The following is a 23,256-nucleotide window of genomic DNA, read 5'->3' on the forward strand; positions in this document are numbered from 1 at the left end:
TTTTAGGTTTTCCAGTAGCCACATTTTAAAAAGTAAAGCAAGTGAAATGAATTGTGGCTTAGCTGGTAAAGAATCCACCTGCAATGAGGGCGACCTGGGTTCGATCCCTGGGTTGGCAAGATCCCCTGGAGAAGGGAAAAGCTACCCACTCCAGTATTCTGGCCTAGAGAATTGCATGGAATGTATAGTCCATGGGGTCGCAGAGTCAGACATGACTGAGCAACTTTCACTTAAATGATACATAATATATAATATATTTTATTTAACTCAATATAGCCAAAATATTTCCATATGTAATCAATGTGAAAATTATTGAGATATTTTACATTCTTTTTCCTTACACTAAGTCCTTGAAATGTATTTTACATGGGCTTCCCAGGTAGCTCAGTGGTAAAGTACGCCCCTGCAAATGCAGGAGATCCAGGTTCAATCCCAGGGTTGGGAAGATCCCCTGGAGAAAAAAATGGCACCTGATTCCAGTACTCTTGCCTGGAAAATTCCACAGACAGAGGAGCCTGGCAGGCTACAGTCCATGGGGTCTCAAAGAGTCGGACATGACTTAGCGACTAAACAACAACAACGTATTTTATACTTACAGCCCATTTCATCCTTTTTTTGGCTGCACTGCACAGCATGTGGGATCACAGTTCCCTAACCAGGATCGAACCCACACTCCCTGCATTGGAAGGATGGAGTCTTAAGCACTGGACCACCAGGGAAGTCCCCATTTCAATTTAGACCCTAAATATTCATCAGAAATAGTTTCTCTGTATTTATATTTCATGCAATTGACAGTTGAAAGGGTGGACTCATAAACACAAATTGTCCCAAACATACTTAAAAGTTTACCAGTAATTGAATTTAGTATCAGTTCTAATTATTTACTTAAAGTTAAATAAAATTCCTCATTTGTGTGAGCCACATTTCAAGTGCTGAGCAGCCACCTGTGGTTAGTGTCTGGCATGTGGCACAGCACAGAGCTAGCCTGTTAGGATAAGGGGGGACTTCAGGGATCATCCGGCCCAGCTCCCCATTTAACAGATAAGAAAGTTAAGGTTCAGAGACGGGGAAAAGACCAGCCCAAAGTCACCTGCTGATAAGCACTGGGGAGGGCAGTTGGAGTTGAGAAGGCTGAGTTCTGGCTTGGCTTTTTCCCTTATTAGCCGAGCCACCACACATGGGTGTGGCCCCTGCCCTGCTTCAGTTGCAGTGGAGTTAGGAGGATAGAATCAAATAATGGATGTGAAAGAAGCTTCTGTGTGGTAAAACTCCACAAAATGATATTTTCACTTCACAGTCTTTTCTGTTCATCATGCCTCTACTTCTTGAGACTGTATAATGATTAGCCAATCTGTAAGTCAGGCCTCAAAAAACTACGAGATGATAGTGAATATCACCCGATGAACTACTAGCTGATGATGAGGACCATCACAGTAACTAGACCGTGAATTCTTCCAGGGTGAGGGCTCTCTCCAGAGCTCAGGACTCCCCTAATCCTGGCTGGGCAAATTCCTCCAGGATGAGGGCTCTCTCTGGAGTTCAGGACTCCCCTAATCCTGGCTGGGCAAATTCCTCCAGGATGAGGGCTCTCTCCAGAGCTCAGGACTCCCCTAATCCTGGCTGGGCAAATTCTTTCAGGGTGAGGATTCTCTCCGGAGCTCAGGACTCCCCTAATCCTGGCTGGGCGTTGGTGCTCTGCTCTTGGTGACTGCTGTCCAATCTCCCATCCAGGTTTTTAGGATGATTGAAGAACGTCCCACACATGCCATTACTGTGCGCGTTTCCTACCTGGAAATCTATAACGAGAGCCTGTTTGATCTCCTGTCCACGCTGCCTTATGTTGGACCCTCGGCTACACCTATGACCATCGTGGAGAATCCTCAAGGGGTCTTCATTAAGGGCTTGTCGGTCCACCTCACAAGTCAGGAGGAGGATGCATTCAGCCTCCTCTTTGAGGTGAGATGATCAGGACCACAGCTGCCTTCTCCCTAACCTTTTCTTTCTCCTTTCCTTTTGTTCCCCTTTTCCTCTCTCCTTAGTTTCTTAGTTACTTTGATAACCAGAATTAAAATTAGTATATACTTGTTTAGCAAGTTCAGATAATAATGAAAAAATATAGAAGCAAAAAAGAATTCACTTATCTGTTTTCTACATATGACAATAATAATGTGTGTGTATATATATATATATATTTAATATTTATTTATTTGGCTGCACCGGTCTTCAGAATATAGGATCTTTAGTTATGGCATGTGGGATCTAGTTCCCTGACTAGGGATCAAACCCTGGGCCTCTGCATTGGGAGCACAGAGTCCTAACCACTGGATCACCAGGGAAGTCCCAATAATATATATTTTGGCTCAATAAATTTGACTTCTAGTCTTTTTTTCTCTTAAAGTTTTTTCTTTATTTAGTTGAAACTGTCCTTTAAAAAGTTAACCATGGGCATTTGTGATATAGAAAAAAATAAAAATTAATGTGTTTGAAATATAAAGGCTCTTAGAAATCAATAAAAAAACATTCCCTGGGATGTGTTATTCTTTTTAAAATCATGTAGATTAAAATTCTTATGCATTGCTGGTGACCTATAAAGGACTATAGCCATTTTGGCAGTTTCCTAAAAAGTTAAACATTAATTGTTTTTTTAAACTTTTTATTTTCACTTTATTTTACTTTATAATACTGTATTGGTTTTGCCATACATTGACATGAATCCACCACGGGTGTACATGCGATCCCGAACATGAACCCCCCTCCCACCTCCCTCTAAACATTAATTTTTTCATAGGACCTAGCAATTCTGCTCCTAGAGATCTACTCAAGAGAAATGAAAATCTGTGTGCACACAAAGACTTGTACACAGATATTCATAATAAGATTATTCATAATAGCCAAAGACCAGAAATAACCAAAATATTCATCAACTGGAGGATGGATACGCAAAATATGGTATGTCCAAACAATAGAAAACTAGCGATAAAAAAGAAATGGAACATTGGTACATGCTATGACATAGATGAAACTCCTCCTCCCTCCCCGGAAAAATGCTAAGTAAAAGAAATTTTAAAAGGTCACCTAATGTATGACTCCATTCATTTGAAATGTCCTGATAGCCACATCTATAGAGAAAAACATTGCCTGGGGGAGGGGAGCAGGAAGTGACTGCAAATAGGCCTGAGAAAACTTTTTTGGAGTGATACATTTTAAAAATAGAATTGTGAGGATAGTGACACAACCCTGTAATTTTACTGATTCAAAAAGTCACTGAACTATAATACTTAAAATGGTGAATCTTAGGATATTTAAAATATATGTCAAATAAAAGTTCAAAAAAAAAGTCACTTAGGTGTCCTCAGAGGTGATTTAAACACAGATCCCTTGCATGTACACAGAAGAGCCTGCCAGGAGGCAGCAAAAACACATTCTCATCTTATTGCTGCTCCTAACATTTCACCATGAAGAATGATGTTTGCCAAAAATTTCTTGGCTTAAGGTTAAAGAAGGTCCAAGTTTGTGAAGAGTTTATCATGAATAAGTATTTATTCATACCCATAGAAGTAACTGGGCTTCCCCAAAGAATCTGCCTGCTAATACAGGAGACTCAGGTTCAATCCCTGGGTCAGGAAGATCCCCTGGAGGAGGAGATGGCAACCCACTCCAGTATTCTTGCTGGAGAATGCCGTGGACAGAGAAGTCTGCTGGGCTACAGTCCACGGGGTCACAGAGAGTCAGACACAACTGAGCAACTAACACTGGGAGCAAGCACTCTCCTGACTTGTAATCATGTGCTTGGTCTTCATTAGGGCTTAACCACCTGTAGTTACATCTCCTGAAAGAGTATAAGTTAACCTTTCTGGAAATTTATATAAAAGGAATCATGTAGGATGAATTGTCTTATTTCTCTTACCTACTGTTTATGTGCAATTCATCTGGTATTGTTATATGTTTGTCACTTTTATCATATTACATTGTGTGAGTATACTACAGTTTAGTTATCCATTCTACTTCAGATGGACAGTTGGGTTTTACTAATTTGGGGATATATCAGACAATGGCACTATGTGTTTATTGACCTACAACCAGGGACGTTCTTGTATGTATATCTGATGCACAGAAGCATGAATTTCTCTAGGTAAAGCCAAGAATTGTAATTGCTAGGTCACAGAGAGTATGTGTCTTAAGCTTTCTTAAACGATACCAATAATGGCATACTCCCTCAACAGGTTGTCAGAATTCCCATTATTCTGATCCTAAAATTTTGACCAGTCTGGCTGGTGTATAGTGTTTCCCATTATGGCCCCACTCATTGGGTTTTATTTCCCTGATTACCAGTGAGATTAGGGACTTCATTATGTGTTTATTGACCATTTGCATTTCCCTGTTCATGTCTTTTCATTATTATCTTTACAGATATCTTTTTTCCCTCTCATTTGTATAAATTTATAAATTCTGAAAACTAGTTCTTTTCTCAGTTGTATGTATTACAGCTGTTTTCTATCTCCTGTGACTTTTTTTCTTGATATGTCAATTTGATGAACAAATATGCTTAATTTTAGGCTAGTTGAATGTGACAATGAGACCTTGGGGATGTAGCCTGGGAGCCAGCCAGGCCTCCTCCACAGCCCAGGGCCTCCCCTCCTCTTTAGGTGCTCCACTCTCTGCAGGGGAAGGCAGTATCGCTGATTTGGGGCTTCTTCATAGCACTTCTCAGGGTCCTTTAAGGAGACAGGAGTCCCTCCTGTACAAATCTTTTTCTCTGAGTACAGCCATTTCTACATGTCTCCTTTTAAGTGTATTCTGGTCATAGTGCCTACTCCTGTGAATTAGAGGCAAGGGCTGTCTCTTTAAAGATACAAATTACTGATTTTTTTCCTAATGTTTAAATGTAATTCATGTTCACTTTAAAAATATGGAAGCATAACCTGTATATATAAAAGATCCACCTATAAACTCCAAACCAGAAGTGACCATTAGTAACATCTTGGTAGCGCCATCTGTTTAATTCTTTCTTCTATGAATGCTTCTGCATTCCTCAGATTGTACCATCATATGATTTTGTCCCTCGTTTTGTTAATGAGATGTATATACATTGATCTGTGTATGTCAAACCATCCTTGGATCCGGGGTAAATTCCATTTGGCTGTGGTGCATATGTCCTTTTATTGTGCTGTTGAAGGCAGTTTGCTCCGATTTTTGGATTCTGCATTATTGTTATTAAAAGCTATTTGTCAGCATTCTTCTGGTCACATAACATCGTTCTCCAGACAGATCATTCCTGAATTGCTGGATATGTAGGTTGGTTATGACTCAATATCTATGAATATTTTTTAGGCTCATAGTTTTTGTTGCCACTTTGCTTTTCAGAAAGCTATTATACAAATTCACATGTCGCTAGCAGTGAGTGAAAATATAGGTCTGACTCCAATTTGTCTTCTGTTCTACTAGTTTATAAATCAGATTTCCCTGGAAGGCCTGACCGAGGGCTGTGATGTAAAGATCATTTCTGTATAGTTAAAAAATGACTCAAATGCCTTGTTATTTCAATATGTCAAAATATCTACATGTTTTCTCTCTTCTTTAGGGAGAGACCAACAGGATTATAGCCTCCCACACAATGAACAAGAACTCATCCAGGTCACACTGCATTTTCACCATCTATGTGGAGGTAAGTACAAGCTCTTTGAATAGCTTGGGAGGGAGGTCGATTCCCATGGAGCTTGTTCCGTAAGAGGCTTCTCACTGTGACAGCCTAACCTCCGTTTTGGGTGTTTCACAGGCCCGTTCACGGACCTTATCAGATGAAAAGTACGTCACTTCCAAAATTAACTTGGTGGATCTAGCAGGCTCGGAGAGGCTGGGGAAGTCTAGGGTAAGTGGGGGAGCAGGAAGTTCCTCCTCAACAAGCCATGGCCCTGTTTCCAGCTTAGTGTCTGTGTGCGTGGACTGTCCCTCACTGGGCATTTGTGAGCATCGTTCCTAGCTAGGCACAGTTCAGCTAGGGGGACAGAACTAGCAGAGGTGAAACAGCTGCATCAGAGAGGCCATTCCTACTTGGCAGGACTGTTGTAAACACTGAATGAGATGATGGCTCCTAAATTCTTAGCAAAGTGCCTGGCAGTCAGTGCTCCATGCTCATATTAGCATTTCTCTGTGCATGAGTGTTCATATGATGAATATTTGCATGAATTTTTCATCTCACATACATATTCATATGAGTATTAGCATAAGCATTCACAAGAGCATTCAGAAGAGCATTCAGATGAATGTTTGTATTGGTGTGTTGAATGAATGTTTGTATATTCCCCAGGATTATTTGCTCAAATATCTGCACAAATATTCCCCTGTGTGTTCATAACAGTGTGACTCTTAAGGGAGTATTCATATGAATATTCACACAAGTATTCATATTCATATGAGCATTCACTCATATGAATATCTGCATCAGCATTCCTTGGAGTGTTCTTATTAGCCCAACGTGGAATACAAGACAGGAAGAGAAGACCCTGCTTCTGGGCAGGAGGCTCTGGCCTGGCCACAGACCTGCAGTGTTTTTTGTGGGGCAGCCTCTCCACTTGGCCTGAAGCAGAACTGACCTTTGGTTTGTAGTCTGAGGGCCGAGTCCTGAAGGAAGCCACCTACATCAACAAGTCGCTGTCATTCCTGGAGCAGGCCATCATTGCCCTTGGGGACCAGAAGCGAGACCACATCCCCTTCCGGCAGTGCAAGCTCACCCACGCCCTCAAGGACTCATTAGGTGAGGGGTGGCTGGTGTGCAGGGAGGAGGGACAGGACTGGCGTGTCTGCTACTGGTGGTGATGGCTTGCTCCCTCCCGGTGGCATGGACTTGCCTGCAGCCTTTTCACAGTGACCTCAGACACACCTGGAAAGGCAAAATCAAGCACAGTGCCCTCTCGTGTCCCCCATGCCATTCTGCTCCCTCCTCAGAGGCTTTGCCTAAGCTTTGGCCTCTACCGGGGGCAACCTATCATGTCCCACCATCCCTGAACCAGCTGGCAGAATCCTTCATCGCCTTGAAGCCTCAGGTGGAGGGCCTCTCCTGTGAGGTCTTCCCTTTCCTTCAGCCTCTCTGATTGAGGAGCAGGGGCTATCTTGTCATCCTGTGTTCCCAAGCTTTTGCGTTGGGCCTGAAGGTGGGTGTGTGATTATTAACTCTGTGCCCCCCATAAGCAAAGCCCTGGCCACAGGCCTCTGCCCTGCCCCAGCCACCTCGCCTCTGCTTTCTCCCCAGCTCCTCCTTTAGGTACCTTTGGCGGCCTCTCCCTCTTCTCTGCTTCTTCCCCTTGCCTCCCAGGCTTGTGCATGCTTTCGTGTGTCTTCTCTGGCCCTCAGTCGGGTCAGGCTGCTAGAACCAAATACTATGGACTGAGGGGCTTACACTATGCAGACATCTGTTTCTCACCCTCCTGGAGGCTGGAAGTCTCAGATCAAGGTCCAGCAGGAATGGTTCCTGGTGAACACTGCCTTCCTGACCTGTAGATGGCCACTTTCTCCTTGTGTCTTTACATGACCAAGAGAGAGAGAAAGAAAAGAGAAAGATCACAAAGAGACAGAGCTCTGGTCTCTCTCTCTCTCTTCTTTTAAGGGCGCTGATCCTATTATGGGGCTCCACCCTCATGACCTCATCTAAAGTTAATCACTTCCTATAGGCCCCACCTCCAGATGCCATCACCTTGGGCACTAGGACTTCAACATATGAAGTTTGAGGGGACACAAGCGCTCATATAATAACAGATCACCGCCACCAGCCTCAAAGGAATGTCTTGGCAGAAAACCCACATGGTTCATGGACCTTCTGTGTCTTGCTTTCTGCAGGGGGAAATTGCAACATGGTCCTCGTGACAAACATCTATGGAGAAGCTGCTCAGTTAGAAGAGACGGTACGTAAGGACAGTCAGGGCAGCCGGATTAGCATCCATCCTCAGGCGTGCGGACTGAGTAAACTGACTCAGTAGCCACAGACATGGTCAAGAGTGGACGGATCCAGGGGATGAGTCTGAGCCAAAAGGGCTCCAGCCGGGATCCAGATACCAAGTCCCAAGGGGCAGAAGCTGTGTCGAGGGAGAGGCAAGGCAGGGGGCAAGCTGAGTGTGGGGGCCTCTGTGAGGAGACGAGGCTGTGCATCAGCTGGGTAGGGCAAGCACTGTGTTTCCTGACCCACGCAGCGGGAGGCTCAGGAAAGAGGAAGGAGAAGGTGAGTGGCTGGAGGGGCCCTGGTGGCCATGCTGGGCCTTAGCTGCTCTCCTGAAGATGGCAGGGCTTGTCACGGGGCTTTAGTAAGAGGGTTGTGGCCAGACTCGTGACTCAGGGAGATGAACCCAGCAGCAGGAAACAGGTGATCTGAGGAGGCGAGAGGCTTATGAGAACCAGAGGCAAGAATACGAGCTAAGCCAGTGACACAGGAGAGTCCACATAGCTGAGGCTCCCTGCCTCTCCTCCCAACTCATCATAAGTGAGATAGGACTGGAAATCTCTCCATAGACATTTTGCTCAAGTGTGGACAGCTCAGGGCAAGTTTCAGTCGTATGCAGAATCCACTCAGTGAAACAGGTCAGACACTGCAGGGCGAGACGCTCCTGCGGGGCCTCCCAGCTTTGTGCATTAGCGACCGTCCCAGCTTCCAGGGGGAGTTCTCCTGCTGCACACTCAGCATCCTGGGACGTGGGAAGCCAGGGATGGGCGCTCCAGCTGACGTGCAGGCAGCATCCCCAGAGGAAGGCTTCAGGACCTAGTGGTCTCAGAGTATCATAAAGCGTGAGTGAACCCCAAGAGGAGTCATGTGACTATTGGGCCTCCTGGCTGCCTGGTTGAGAAATCTGTCCTCCTAGACTGTGGAAGACACTCTCTCCCCTGATGCCCACCTCGGAGATGGTCACACAGGAAGCAGCTCTCCTGGCACCTGCTGTCCCCAGAGGCTCGTACCCACACCACCTGGGATCTCTGCCCAGGACTGAGCCCACAGAAGCCCCGAGGAGCTGCTTGGGACAAAGGCAGATTGCCAGTGTGGAAGGTCATGATTCTCTTCTCCAAATGTTCTAACTTTAAAGCAGTGCCTGTCGTGATTCGTGCTGCTTTATGCAGTGACCCTGCCTGTGTGTACAAGGGAGTCGTGCCCACACGTGCTGCTGTATTTGCAGCAGGAGTCTGCTTTCACCCCACGCACAAGTAACTCTAATGACAGGGGCCTCTCTGAGGGCTGACTGTGGGCCAGTTCTGTCCAGAGCACATTACATACCTAAGCACTAAGTCTCCCAGTGACCTTGTGAGCCAGGTCTCCTCGATTTTACAGAGAGGTTACAAGACCCATCTGAGGATGTACAGTCGGTCAGTCTGTGCAGAGCTCTAAACCACTAGGTAAGATTGTCCAGTGGAAGAGCCCTTTCAGGCCTTCCTCAGGCTATTTCTGGGTGGCCCATCCCTCCTCTGAGTCTGCCTCCCTGCTTCAGGCCCTGAGTCAGTCCAGCATAGTCTGAGGCTGGGATGTCAGGGCCTGCCTCATGTGCCTCTGGCTGCTCCTCACACCAGGGAACAGCCCCCCACTCCTCATGGAACATCAGTGCTCCGGGGCTGTCTCCCAAGTGCCTACCCATGGGCCTCCAGCCAAATCACCCCTGGCTGGCTGTGCCCCTGGAGGGACACAGACAAGACCCCCCAGATGTCACCCCATGGGCCCATGGAGCATTCCTCTCTTTGGGGAGATTTGCTTTCTAGTGTACTCCTTTAGACATTGTTTAGCAAATATCTCTAGTCACAAGTAATTTGCCAAGAACATAGAGGTCTGTCTGATCTGTTTTTCAGTTGTCTTCACTGCGGTTCGCCAGCAGGATGAAGCTGGTCACCACCGAGCCTGCCATCAATGAAAAGTACGACGCTGAGGTATTAAGGAGTAGGCAGGTGTCTCCCTCTGGGGAAGATATATGGGTTTGCTGCCCGGGTCCCATGAACCTGGCTTCCCTCCCTGCTTCCACCAAAGATACCCATGCTGTCCTGAGTCAGTCACTTTCTGTTCTGGGGTAGGTCAGTGTTCAGAGTCCCTGGAGACCCCCCTGGGGGCTGCCACCAAGGTGAAAGGGCTAGGTCAGGGCCTCACCCAATGCATGGGGCCGCAAGGCTTCTGAGTACCCCAGGCTTCTGCATGGGAGTCCTTAGAGCTGCTTCTGAGCTTAATCTGTGTGGGCTGTCTCTCAGACTCATCTGGCTAGGTCACTACTGAACCGCTTTCTTCCCAGCCTGAGTGATGCCTCTTGGCATACAGCTGACCCATCAGGAGGAATGCTCAGCATCAACACTAACCAGGGAAATGCAATTAAAAACCTTAGTGGAATTCCACCTTCAGACTAGCAAAAATTAGACATTTTCTGACAATGCAAAACAGGGTGAGCATGTGCAGAACAGCAGATCTTATTTATTTCTTGTCAAAGGGTAACTGCCAACCACTTTGGAGAGCATTTTGGCAACATCTACTGAAGTAAAAATACATTTACCAATAATTTGCTTTTCCTTTAAGAGGCTTATGCAATCATAGTTATTGGAGAGGAGCACATGTGTGCCCTAAACCCATGACAAATCACCTAAACTTTCCAGACTTTAAATCCTGAAGGAAAATAACAGTCCCAGGGCTCTGTGTATCTAAACCATGGTGTGGAGGTTGAGGAAGAAGTAGAGCTTAGAGATTACCCCAAGGGCTCACAGAACCACAGGTCACTGGACCCATTCCCAGAGCTCCTGATTGCCTCCGTCTGGAGTGGGGCTGAGGGTTCGGATTTCTCCGAAGTGTTCCTAGCGCTGCTGTTCTGGGACCTCACTTGGAGAACGACTTGCCCTGTAGTTAAGAGCCCTGGCACGTGCGCTGCGCTATCCTGGCTCAGTAGCCTGTTCTCTCAGCTGTCTAGCCTCAGTGAGATGCTTGTTCTTTCTAAGGGAAGAATAACAGAGTCCACCCTCAAAGAGATGTTGTGAAGAGGACGGTAACGAGTAGAAATCATTTAGCACAGTGAAATGTGAGTTAGCAGGCCACTCGGTTCTGCAGACAGGCAGCGTCACTCCTCGGTGTACAGTCCAGCGGCATTCTCACAGATGCACAGAGACTTACAGAAAGCGGTGCTGCACCGCTTACTGCAATGGTGAAAAGTTAGGAATGCAACTAATAGCCCTTAACGGAAGAGTAGCTAAGCAGGTTGTGGAGGGAGGGAGCCAGAGCTTGAGCTTTGAGCATGGATAATCTCTAGGGAGAAAACAACTTGGGGATTGAAACGGTGGCATCTACCATTCATACCAAGTATAAGAACATAAAAAGCAATGCTGATTATTCTTAGTGCATACATGTGCGTGCAGCCAAAGAAAACACTGTGTAGGAGTGAAAAGACCAAACTGAGCTGGGGGTTCCCTCTGGATGTCAGGGTGGGGAATGGACTCAGAGTGGGGTCCAGGGGCTTCACATTTATCTTAAATTTTTTATTTCTTTTAAAAACAAAAAATACCTGCAGCCAGTATTTAGCATGCTGTTAAAAAGTCAGATTTTAGGGTGGTCTTCCCAAAGTTTCATGGCATTATTTTTTATGCTTTTCTGTAGCTTGGAGCATTTCTTATTAATTTTTCTTATTTGCTATTCACTTAGCTTAGGACTACCACATTACCACCTGTGAACCTGGCTGGGTGGGCATTGCACCTGATGGCAAGGACTTTCATTTTAATGTAATTCCTGTTCTGAAATCGGCACTGTTGGTCCTGGACAGCCAAGTTGCCATGTCGCCAAATGCAAATGTGTTTATAATCTTTGCGATGAGCCTTTTCCTTTCTGTGCACGAGTGCTTGAGAAAGTGGCTTCCACGCTCTCAGGGTGCAGAGAATCCCATGGAGGGAGGAGCCTGGTAGGCTACAATCCATGGGGTCGCAAAGAGTCGGACACGACTGAGCGACTTCGCTTTCACTTCACTTTCACGCTCTCAGGGTGCCGCTTGGCACCTAGGGAGCCAGGGCAGCAGATGGCCCTTTTCCTCCATCTCCTGACTGGCCCGGAGGTCTCAGCCTGGCTCCTCACACCACGCTGGACGGAGGAGTCATCGAGCTGGAGGTCCCCAGCAGCTCAGCCAGTTTCCCTGGCTGCGTAGAGTGCATTTTCTAGAACTGAGACCCCTCAGCTGGGACAAGGGGATGAAGATGAGTAGGGGCTGGCCGCCAGTCCTCTCTCATAGGACTTCCCTCAGTCACCTCATAGGAAGTCCACTGAAGGACTATCTTGAGGTTGCCCAGAGGGGCAGAGTCAGAATTTGGACCCTGGTCATGGGTCTTGAGTTCAGGCTTTGTGCTCTGATTTGCCAGTGAGCCACCGGGACCCCTTGCTATAGACTGGTCACTGCTTTGGTCACCAGATGGACAGAGGACCCTGACAGGCTACAGTCCATGGGGCCGCAAAAGAGTCAGACATCACGTAGTGACCAAAGAACTAAACCTGAGACCCAGCTGTCAGGGGCTCCCTCTAGTGGCTATTTTGAACAACTAAAAGAAGCCTATTGTTCACACTGAAGGTTCTCAACTTGAAGTCCTGGGCTTATATGAAAGACTCAAGGACAGTATCAGATGTAAAATGACTAAGCAATTCTGCTTCTAGAAGTGTATCATTTATTCGTTCAGCTAAAATTTATGGAGTACTTACTATGTGCCGGGCACTTTTTGAAGCACCTGGGACACGTCAGTGGACCAACAGAAACACAAAGGTGTCTTAAAGAGCTGACAGTTCACTAGAGATGGGAGAGACAGATGTAATAAACATAAGAAATCAGTCGGTTCTAGATTCTTCCATTTGCAACAACATGGATGAACCTTGAGGACATCGTGCTAAGTGAAATAAGCCACATACACTAAGAAAAACACTGCATGATCTCACTTATATGTGGAACCTAACAAAGTCAAATTCACAGAGGCAGAAAGCAGAGCAGTGGTTACCAGGAGTGGGAGCAGGCAGACTGAGATATGGGAGATGTGGGTCAAAGAGTACATATTTTTAGTCCTAAGACGAATGAGTTCCAGGGATCTAACATATAGCATGGTGAATATAGTTAATAGTAGTGTGCTGTATACTGAAAATTTGCAAGGGAAGTAGATCTCAGAAGCTGTACCACATACACAAAAAATGGTGACTAGTGGATATGTTAATTAGCTTGTCTGTAGTAGTCATTTCATCGTGTACATGTATATCAAAACATCAATGTTGTACACCTTAAATATATATAATTTTTCTTAAAACTAAAATAGCTTAAGTTCTAGAGCTTCACTGTCCAATACAGTAGCCACTACTCACACATGGCTTCTGAAATCAGTAAAAAAAAATAAAAACAAAACTTTCTTTTTGGTCACACCTCATGACAAATCACTGCAGATGGTGACTGTAGCCATGAAATTAAAAGATGCTTACTCCTTGGAAGAAAAGTTATGACCAACCTAGATAGCATATTCAAAAGCAGAGACATTACTTTGCCAACAAAGGTCCGTCTAGTCAAGGCTATGGTTTTTCCTGTGGTCATATATGGATGTGAGAGTTGGACTGTGAAGAAGGCTGAGCGCTGAAGAATTGATGCTTTTGAACTGTGGTGTTGGAGAAAACTCTTGAGAGTCCCTTGGACTTCAAGGAGATCCAACCAGTCCATTCTGAAGATCAGCCCTGGGTGTTCTTTGGAAGGAATGATGCTAAAGCTGAAACTCCAGTACTTTGGCCACCTCATGCGAAGAGTTGACTCATTGGAAAAGACTCTGATGCTGGGAGGGATTGGGGACAGGAGGAGAAGGGGACGACAGAGGATGAGATGGCTGGATGGCATCACGGACTCGATGGACGTGAGTCTGAGTGAACTCCAGGAGTCGGTGATGGACGGGGAGGCCTGGCGTGCTGCGATTCATGGGTTCGCAAAGAGTCAGACATGACTGAGCGACTGAACTGAACTGAACTGAACTGAACATGCCACAGGGATACTAGTTCCCCAACCAGGGATCAAACCTATACCCCCGGCAGTGGAAGTGCAGGGTCTTAACCACGGGACCTCCAAGAAAGTGCTCTGAAATCAGTAAAATTAAATAAAATCAAAAATTTTTTAAAAATTCAGTTCCTCTGTCCCACTAGTCACACTCTAAGTGTTCCATAGCTTTATGTGGCTTGTGGCACAAACAGAACCTTTCCCTCATTACAGCAAGTTCTGTTAGTACTGCTCTAGGGTATGTTCTATGAAAAAAAACTAGAGCAAGATTTTTAAAAAGCGTGGTGTGAGAGTGGGAGGGGATTGCAGTTTTACATGGGGTAACTGAGGGGCGCCTAATTTAGCAGTGTTTGAACCGAGACTTGAGGAAGGTGAGCTATGCGAATACCTGGGAGAAGCATGTCCCAGGCAGAGGGGACAGGCAGCACAGAGGCAGGAGCGTGCTCATTTGGTGGGAGTGGCATGAGCAGGGGCAGAAGCGTAGACAAGGAGTAATGGGGCAGATCACAGCGCATTGCTGCTGCTGCTGCTGAGTCGGTTCAGTCGTGTCCGACTCTGTGCAACCCCATAGACGGTAGGCCACCAGGCTCCCCGGCCCCTGGGATTCTCCAGGCAAGAACACTGGAGTGGGTTGCCATTGCCTTCTGCAATGCATGAAAGTGAAAAGTGAAAGTGAAGTCATTCAGTCATGTCTGACTCTTCGCGATCCCATGGACTGCAGCCTACCAGGCTCCTCCGTCCATGGGATTTTCCAGGCAAGGGTACTGGAGTGGGGTGCCATCGCCTTCTCTGACATAGCGCATAGGTCACTGTTATCCTACACAAAGATGTAAGAGCAAAGTGTTCTGCAGCATTGTTTATAGCAGCAATAAATGGAGGTGGCATACCTGTCAGTGCGGAATGGTGATGCTTTGTGTAGTGGCTGGAGAGGATGAGGGTGACATCCTGGAGGCACAGGCTGCATGGAGAGGGCAGTGACCGTGGTGGATTGAAGTATGCTGGAGCTTCTGGAGTCGGGCTTTAGGGTGGTCCTAGTGGAGCCCATACTGACTCTGTTCTCAGTCTTCCCTGCAAGTAAGAGGCAAAGGACAGAGAAGTGCTGAAACCCCTTCAAACCCTAAACTCACCCAGTTGGGGAAAAGTCACCAGCTGGGAGGGAATCATCCAAATGTTGAGATCACACTCCATAGATTGCCTGCAAGGGCCAGGATGTCCAAGGACAGGGTGGGGAATTATTTTTTTTTTTTTTTTTTTTTTTTTTTTTTTTTTTTTTTTTTTTTTTTAATTTTAGTTTTTTATTTTTTAAATTTTAAAATCTTTAATTCTTACATGCATTCCCAAACATGAACCCCCCTCCCACCTCCCTCCCCATAACAACTTTCTGGGTCATCCAGGGTGGGGAATTATTAAGTGGCTTCTCTGACTGTCCTCCTTGCTACCCCCGCCTCCCCATATGCTTCCCTGGCAGAGAATGGTCAAGAACCTGGAGAAGGAGCTAGCACTGCTCAAGCAGGAACTAGCCATCCATGACAGCCTGGTAAGGAGCTAGAGGTGATGGGCGGAATACTAGAGGGACTGGGGTCAGGGTACCAAGTGGGCAAAAGGACTAGGTGGGAGGGGGCAGTGGGTCAGGGCAGGGGTGGATCAGAGGGTGGGCTGGGTGAGCAGAGGGACTGGGTGGACAGGGGGCCCAGGGGCTGAGTAGACAGGGGACTGGGGGAACAGAGACTGTGGGGGCAGAAGGCCTGGGGGATCAGGGATGCCTGTTGGGCAGAGACTCTGGAAGAACAAGATGTGGGCAGGGCTGTCAGATGGTCAGGGAGCAGAGCCAGGCAGTAGGCAGGGGGATGAAGAGCAGGGGCCACAGGCCTGGCAGGTATGGGTACAGAGGCAGACAGCCTGATGACGGCTCAAGGTCAGGGAGGTGGACAGGCTGGATGGTTATTAGGGGCAGCAGGGAGTTGGAAGGTAGGGGTGGGGAGCAGGAGACCTCCAGTGCTGGTCTGAGCTCATGCTCATGGTCCAGAGGGTCTCAAGGCAGAGGCGCCCCCTCCCTCCTGTGGCCCTCATCCCACAGTCTGCTGAGGTTCAGCCAGCAGAGCCCCCCAGATTGGAGGAGTAGGCCCTTGTCTGGCAGCCTTTCCTTCCCTACCCCACCTGGTTGTCCCGTGCTGACCCGACTACCTGGCCTGTGAGTGAGGCCCTCCCTACCAGGACATGGTGATGAAGGGAGTAAAGTGGCTTGGGTAGCCAGGCTCTCTGCCCAGCCTCCCCACTTTGGTCCTCAGAATGGTCCCTGCCACCCTGCTTGGGCTCGGGTGCTTGGAGCTTAACAGTACGTTCCTCTTCCTTCTCCAAGGCCAACCGTACCCTCGTGAACTATGACCCTATGGATGAAATCCAGATTGCGGAGATCAACTCCCAGGTGCGAAGGTACCTGGAGGGAACACTGGAAGAGATTGACGTAAGGAGCCCTTCAGGACCCCCATGTCTGGCTGGCCCGGGCCTGTCTCCCGGCCACACCATGATGTATGCTGCGCTAGCCTGGGAACCTCACTGAGAGGGTGCAGTGGGTATAGCGTAGGTGGTGCTGGACTCCTGGCCTCAGGGCCCTTCAGCCCACTGAGGCCACAGCATCCATGTTTAGGGTCGCAAGGCTGTGGGTGCCCCACAGCCTTGAACACAGGGGAGGTGGTCCAAACCTTGAATACAGTGGGGGTGGTCCATTACGGGGCCACCAGTACAGCTCCTAGAGCCAAGCTGCTCTGGGTCGAACCTCAGAGCTCAGCAGTCTCCCTGCTGAGTGGCATCATGAAAATGCTCAAGCTCGTGTACTCTGGTGGTCTGACCTGTACGGTAGGGAGGGAAATGGGCTGGGATGAACTGAGAGGCAGCACCTCAGGGGCTTGTCTGTGGCAGCAGAGGGGGGACATTAAAGGATGATGGTCATGCTGGTTGTCTACAAGGTGGACCCCTCCAGGGCCCATGCTGGAGTGGGCCAAGGAGGAATAGAGCAGCCACAAAGGGAAGGCTCTCAGGGGGAGAGAGGCATTCTGTTTTCAGAGCACAGGCTGGCAGGCCTCTCATCAGGGGTTCACGGCCAGAGCCTTGTCCAGCCTGTCACCGTCAGCAGCTGCCAGAGGCAGGCCTGGGACAGCTGAGGGCTCTTCTGGTCTTTCTAGGAAGGGCAGCCCCAGAATGACCGTCAAGGCTAATGCTAGAGGGCAATGGGGTCAAGAGAGGCCGATGGTCTCCCCTTTAGCCACAGGTGTGTGTATGTGTCTGGGCCCACACAGAATGGTTCATAATGGACCCTTTTGGAAGCAGGAGAGAGCTGAGGACAGTTAATTTTATTTAGATGTTTTCTTAGTACCTTCAAGAACTAGAGTCATTTCAATTTTATATATATCTTCAGTCAGAAAAGGTGATTTTTTTTTTAATAGCTTCAATAAATAGCTTCCAAATTACTAATCAAGGGTTTCTCTGTTCTTGAGGAGGGCTTTACTGGCACTTTGCTGAGAGGGTGTTGGTACATGTCCCCTTCTTGAGACACATGGTCCAAGGCTTAGTCAAGGGGTACTGATTTCTCTACAGACACAGCCTTAGTCCTGTGGTGCCCCTGGTCTAACCTCTGCCTTGCTCTCCTCTCCAGATAATCAACCTCAGACAGATCCAGGAGGTGTTCAACCAGTTCCGGATGGTGCTGAGGTAAGGGAGCCACCACACCCACCCAGTCCTGCATCAGGCTGCCATTCTCCTTTCCCATGGTCTGGGTGCTGGCCTCCAGGCGCTCTGCCTTCTGTCTGGTGTGCGCGGAGCTGGATCAGAGGCCTCTGGGTATGGCAGCCCTGGGTGATCCCAGCAGTCTGCCTCTGAGCTCTCAGGTCCTCCTACCCTCCCCTTCCTCTGGAAGTGGGGACAGCCCCCCTTTTAAGGGCTAAGCAGAGAGGAGGCAGTCCCTGGTTTCCTGAGTTTGTTCACTGGACAGGAGGTCTTTATGTGGGCAGAGCAGGGTGTTTTGATGCTCCTGGCACCCTCCTCCCCACCTCAAGAGGGATTTGTGGTTTATTGGGGTACAGACATACCTGTAGCCTGACTGGCTCATGCTGGGTGTTATCACAGAAGCTGGGCACATGATTCCGAAGGGCCTGTTAGAGACAGATAGGGATGCATGATGCAGGCTTGGGGTCCTTGTCCAAGGTCATCTTAGAGCAGCTGTCCTTGACACATAGGGTGACCCCTGTGGATCTGGGGACTGGACAGTGGGTACATGCTTTGGGAAGTGGGGGGTGGGCAGTGAGCATGTTCTGTCTGGTCTGGTTCATGATGAGGGCGTGGCTCTGTCTCCGAGGCCACACACAAACAACTTCTAACTCCAGAACTTGGTGCTTGCCCCAGTGGGCTCAGCCTGCCCAGGTGCAAGGGGTTCTTTCACTCTGTCTCCCAAGCCAACAGGAACAGGAAGTGGAGTCCACTTTGCGCAGGAAGTACACCCTCATAGACAAGAATGACTATGCAGCCATCTCTGCTGTCCAGAAGGTAAGCACGCCTGCCTCTTGCCGACAAGACTCACATTAGAGTTTTGCATTCCCAGATCTTGCCAGAAGCAGCGAGTGTCCTGCATTAAAGCAGATCTAGGGTTGTAACAGGTAAAGGTTAACACCAGCATGAGCATGGAATGACCCATGCAAGAGTCAACCACGTATGAATTCAAAATGATCTCCATAAATTGGAGATGTGCCCAGCAGCAAACAAGACAGTTGCCACAGTTAGGTTGGAAGTGGGCCTCAGGAGTCTCAGAGTATGGATGAGACACCCAGCTATGAGAACAGTTGGTGTAGACAATGGATGTTTGGTGGGGTGGTCGGAGACAGCGGACGTGGGCACAGCCTGAAGTGACATCCACAGGAGCCACATCTCGGTGTGTGGGATGAACATGTCCACCTTTGGTCCATATACACCTGGGTCCCCCAGGAGCCTGAACACTTGATCTGACCTGCAGACCTGTGACTGGCCTCTGTCCAGGCAGGGCTCGTAGACGCTGATGGCCACCTAGTGGGCGAGCCTGACGGACAAGGCTTTGGACTTGGAGTCGCCCCTTTCTCTGTCAAACCCGGGAAGAAATCCAAGTCCAAGAAGCTGTTTAAAGAGCAGGTCAGGTGAGTGATGTTGCTGATGCTCCTGCTGATCAGCACCTTGCCCTCCTTGGCTGGCGAAGGGGAGGACACAACTGCCCCTCCCTGCCCCCGTCTTAGTGATGGGGTGGGGTGGTCACAATGGACATCGCCCCCGCCAATACTGACAGCGTCTGTGGGGCCCAGGCTGGGGCTGCTCACCTGTCATGCTCACAGCGGCTCTGTGAGCTGGGAGCTGACGTCTCCAGTTTACTAGTGAGGAAACCAGGCTCAGAGAGGGGAGGCCATTCCAAGGTCACACTGCTGAGGAGTGGTAGGATGGATCTGAGACGCTGGGCTGCCACTCGCCCACTGGTACTTCACGTGGAAACCCACCCCCCACCACATTCCTTCTGTGACCCAGCTAATTGGCACCCATGTCACCTAAAAACCACCCCCACCTTGCAGGCAAGACACATTTGTAGGTGCAAGGTGGGAGGAATGTCAAGGTTCCCTTAATGAGCCAGCCTCTCTGGGAAGTGCTGTGGTGGACAGAGCCCCCACTCTGAGGGTAACTCACGGGCTCACCTCCTTGCTGTGTACTTCTCTCACCCAAGAGGGTCACCTTCTGTGAGGCATGAGAGCTTCTCTGCCTCGGTTTCCTCCCCCTAAGTGGGAATTATAATAATAGCATCAGTCACGGGGGTGGTTTTGAGGATAAGTGAGTAAACGCAGTCCCTGTCCCTGGAAGACCTCAGTACCAACATGTTGTTAACCATCATCACCTTTTCCTTGTGAAAGGACATGGGTCAAAGCTGGCGGTAGCAAACTGTCCCGTGCAGGACTGGCATTGGGTAGCGGGGCGTCCTGGACCCCTCCTGCTCTTCAGGCAGGGCGGTCACCCCTCTGTGCTGCAGTCAGGCAATCAGTGTGACAGCAGATCGAGGCCTGGGCCCCAGGCCACACCTGTTGCAAGAAGGCCAGAGAAGGAAGCAGTCACGGAGGGAGCCACGGCAGCCTTCCTTCAGCTCTGCCCTGCTCTCACCTGCCTCTCGGGAGGCAGGGACCTGGGCGCCATCACGTGGAGAGGGAGGGCTCTTTTCCCGGGAGGTGGTGTGGGCACTGATGGCAGGTGGGCGAGCAGGTTGTGGGCTGGTCAGAGCAGGGGTGCAGACGTGTCTGTCTTTACTGCTGGGCCTCAGACAGACGCGCCCAGGGTGAGGGCTCTGCTTTCCTTCCCAGGAGTGCCTGTGTGACTCCTGCCTCAGGAGCTGGGATGCTCCTTAGAGCCTGTGGCTTACCCCAAGGTCCTCATGCTTCCAAACTGGAGACTCCCCATTCCTCCCAGGTTTCTCCTGCCAGGACGGCCAAGGGAGGACCTCTTGTTCTGATAAAAGGGAGACAAATGCTCCCCTCCTCCTCCCCACATACACGGCTTAGGGCTGTACTCTCCATCCTTTGGCCGAGGTGTGTGTTAAGACCGGAGCTGAGTGGGATGGGGTTCTGGTGTATGAGTGTTGAGCAGGATTACTCCCCTCAGCATCAGAGACACTGAGCCCGGGGTCTCCCTCCCTTCTCCTTCCAGCTCCTCAGCAAGAAAGGAGGGTGCCAGCAGCCCTCTGAGTGGCAAGGACTTGGATGTTTCCACCTCCAAGACCCAGATGATCCTGTCCTCCAAGGATGGGGATGTCAAAGACATGCTTGTGCGGGACCGGGAGACCTCCAATACTGAGCCCCTGGCCTCTGACTCGCCAAAGGAGGAATTACGCCCACCCAGGTGACCATCTAATGCTAGCTCCTGCGCCAGATTATACAAAACCAGACTATGACGTGGAAAGAGCTCCTGCAGACAGAAGAGAGATAAACTAGGGTGACAGACAAAGACTAGGAGCACAGCCCCAAAGGAGAAACACGGTGGCTTATACAGGCGCAAACTAGCTCAACCTCAGGGGCCACCCAAGATGCAGGGACATATGAAATCATTTTAGACCCTCCAAATAGCAATTATTTAAATAATTAAATTCGCACATTATGGCTAAGTAATGTATTCAAAAGATACAAAATTCTCAAGTGTGAGAGCCTTCCTCCAGCCACCCAGTTCCTCTCCCCGGTCATTGAGTTTTTAGGAATTGAGTTTTGAGTAATTAAGTTTTTAGGAATCTGCCCTGAGGAAATAATCAGAGATTTAGACACAAATTTATATAAAAAGATTGTGTCATTAATTTAAAAAGCAAAAGGAAAATTTTTTTGGTAACACTTTCAATAATAAACATTAGGGAAAGGGCACCAAATGAATGATTCTGCCCTTGAAATGTACAAAGATGCACATGAAGAATTTTTCTCCAGCTTGTGAACATTTCCAAACATTCAGAGAAGTTGAAATCTCTGTATAGTGAACACCCTCTTGATTGTACTGTTACTATAGTATTTCATCACGTGTTTTTCTCTCCATCTTTTCATCCAACTTTTTTTTAAAACGGATTTCAAACTAAGTTGCAGACAATCTACTTTCACCTACACGGCACTTCATCTTACATCTAGTTAATAATAACTAGGATTCTCAAAGAGTTTTTAATAGCATGGAAGAATGCTTCTGTGAAGAAGGATGCAGGATTATATATATTGCATGATCCAAATATCAAAAAACTTATCAAATAAATTCCTGAAGGAGATACATTAAAGTGTGGTTGCTAGTAGATAATGAGTGGTACTTTGTTTTTTATATTTTTCCTTATTTTCATTTTCTGCAATGGGCTGAATAGAACAGAGATGAGAGAATGATTCCTATACAGTTTACCTCTCATCTAGGGTAGGTGGTGCCCAGGAATTCTGACCCCCAGCTCACAGAAGCCCCAGGGAAGAAATGTGAAGTGCCCGGTGGCGTCAAGACAAGCTGCCCCTTTTCTCCCTTCATCTCCCTCTCCATCTTCAGGCCCAGCACCCCACCCACCAAGCCTGTGGCCTTTGAGGACTTTAAGAATGAGCGCGGTAGTGAGATCAACCGCATCTTCAAAGAAAACAAATCCATCTTGAACGAACGGAGGAAAAGGGCCAGCGAGACCACACAGCGCATCAATGCCATCAAGCGGGAGATCGACATGACCAAAGAGGCACTCAATTTACAGAAATCACTACGAGAGAAGCAAGGTGAGCGTGCTGAGAAGGTAGTTGGGGGACAGTGGGATCTCAGTCACCCTGCTTAGGATGGGCAGATGTGGGCACCGGAGGACAGAGTTGGAAGGGGAGCCGCAGGGGAGGCCGGGGTGCAGCCTTCCTCCCTGGGGCATCACTTGGCTCTGGTCAGCCCTGGGGAGCCAGAGTCCTTTTCCCTCTGCCCACACCTTCTTTGAATATGTGCTTAGTCGCTCAGTCGTGTCTGACTCTTTGCAACCCCATGGATTGTGTGTAGTCCACGAGGCTTCTCTGTCCATGGGGATTCTCCAGGTGAGAATACTGGAGTGGGTTGCCACACCCTCCTCCAGGTCTTTGAATATGCAACACCTTATTATATATTTGAATTCTGGGAGTTGGTGATGGACAGGGAGGCCTGGCATGCTGCAATTCATGGGGTCGCAAAGTCAGACACGACTGAGTGACGGAACTGATTATATATTTACATATTTTAAATCATATGCATATTACGCTGATATATCACTTACTCCTCAATATGCCTGAAAAATGTATATTTTTAAAGGATGGGAAGGAGAAAAAATAAACAGTAGTTTTAAGTAGTTAAAATTTTATCAATATCAGAAAACATTTTTGCCCTTCCCTACCCCCCAAGCAGTTGTTTTCCCATTAGTTGGTAAAATACCAAGTAAAATAACTTTATCTTAAGGGAATAGATCAAGTAGTTCATTTTTTAAAATACCTGCTAGGTACCTTGACTGGCAGCCACTTGTCAGCCCAGAGTGGTCATTTAATGTGGGACATTAGACATGAGGCATGTCTTCCATGAAAGAAAAATGAAAATCATCTTAAGTTCAACTCTTAGAAATTTTTTTCTTTGGAGATACTCAGAGAACCTCTGGGAAGTATAAGAGATGTTATCACTCCCTATCTCAACAGAGTGCTGTAAAGTCTCTGTGATGGATTTTTGGGCCTTTCCTGGCAGTCCAGTGGTCCTTCAGTGCTTCCAATGCAGGAGGAGTGGG

At 48.1% G+C, this 23,256-nt stretch overlaps 1 protein-coding gene and 1 long non-coding RNA gene across 9 annotated transcripts in view; one reads left to right on the forward strand and one right to left on the reverse strand.

Annotated features, from left to right (window-relative positions):
• KIF9 (kinesin family member 9) overlaps positions 1–23,256 on the forward strand; it is a 37,607-nt gene that overhangs the window by 8,508 nt on the left and 5,843 nt on the right. For all 3 annotated transcript variants that reach the window (XM_069561622.1, XM_069561620.1, XM_069561619.1), the window contains 13 exons: positions 1,732–1,956; positions 5,582–5,665; positions 5,777–5,869; positions 6,607–6,754; positions 7,834–7,898; positions 9,817–9,894; positions 15,457–15,525; positions 16,348–16,452; positions 17,641–17,696; positions 18,437–18,527; positions 19,014–19,147; positions 20,688–20,879; positions 22,035–22,249. In XM_069561622.1, coding sequence (XP_069417723.1) covers positions 1,732–1,956; positions 5,582–5,665; positions 5,777–5,869; positions 6,607–6,754; positions 7,834–7,898; positions 9,817–9,894; positions 15,457–15,525; positions 16,348–16,452; positions 17,641–17,696; positions 18,437–18,527; positions 19,014–19,147; positions 20,688–20,879; positions 22,035–22,249 — 1,555 coding nt within the window. The remainder of the gene's footprint in view (positions 1–1,731; positions 1,957–5,581; positions 5,666–5,776; positions 5,870–6,606; positions 6,755–7,833; positions 7,899–9,816; positions 9,895–15,456; positions 15,526–16,347; positions 16,453–17,640; positions 17,697–18,436; positions 18,528–19,013; positions 19,148–20,687; positions 20,880–22,034; positions 22,250–23,256) is intronic.
• The window catches only part of LOC138424535 (uncharacterized), a 66,835-nt gene that overhangs the window by 4,471 nt on the left and 39,108 nt on the right, over positions 1–23,256 (reverse strand). The window contains exons 7-11 of one of the 6 annotated variants that reach the window (XR_011250838.1): positions 19,888–20,068; positions 18,074–18,136; positions 14,876–15,056; positions 12,674–12,758; positions 6,255–6,880 (exon numbers count right to left, since the gene is read on the reverse strand). This is a non-coding gene — a long non-coding RNA (uncharacterized lncRNA). Of the gene's footprint in view, positions 1–6,254; positions 6,881–10,403; positions 13,904–14,875; positions 15,057–18,073; positions 18,137–19,887; positions 20,069–23,256 lie in introns of those variants that run through there. The other 5 variants (XR_011250837.1, XR_011250835.1, XR_011250839.1 and 2 more) reach the window with 5 other exon arrangements.

This window comes from Ovis canadensis, chromosome 19 (genome assembly GCF_042477335.2).
Source record: "Ovis canadensis isolate MfBH-ARS-UI-01 breed Bighorn chromosome 19, ARS-UI_OviCan_v2, whole genome shotgun sequence".
NCBI lineage: Eukaryota > Metazoa > Chordata > Mammalia > Artiodactyla > Bovidae > Ovis > Ovis canadensis.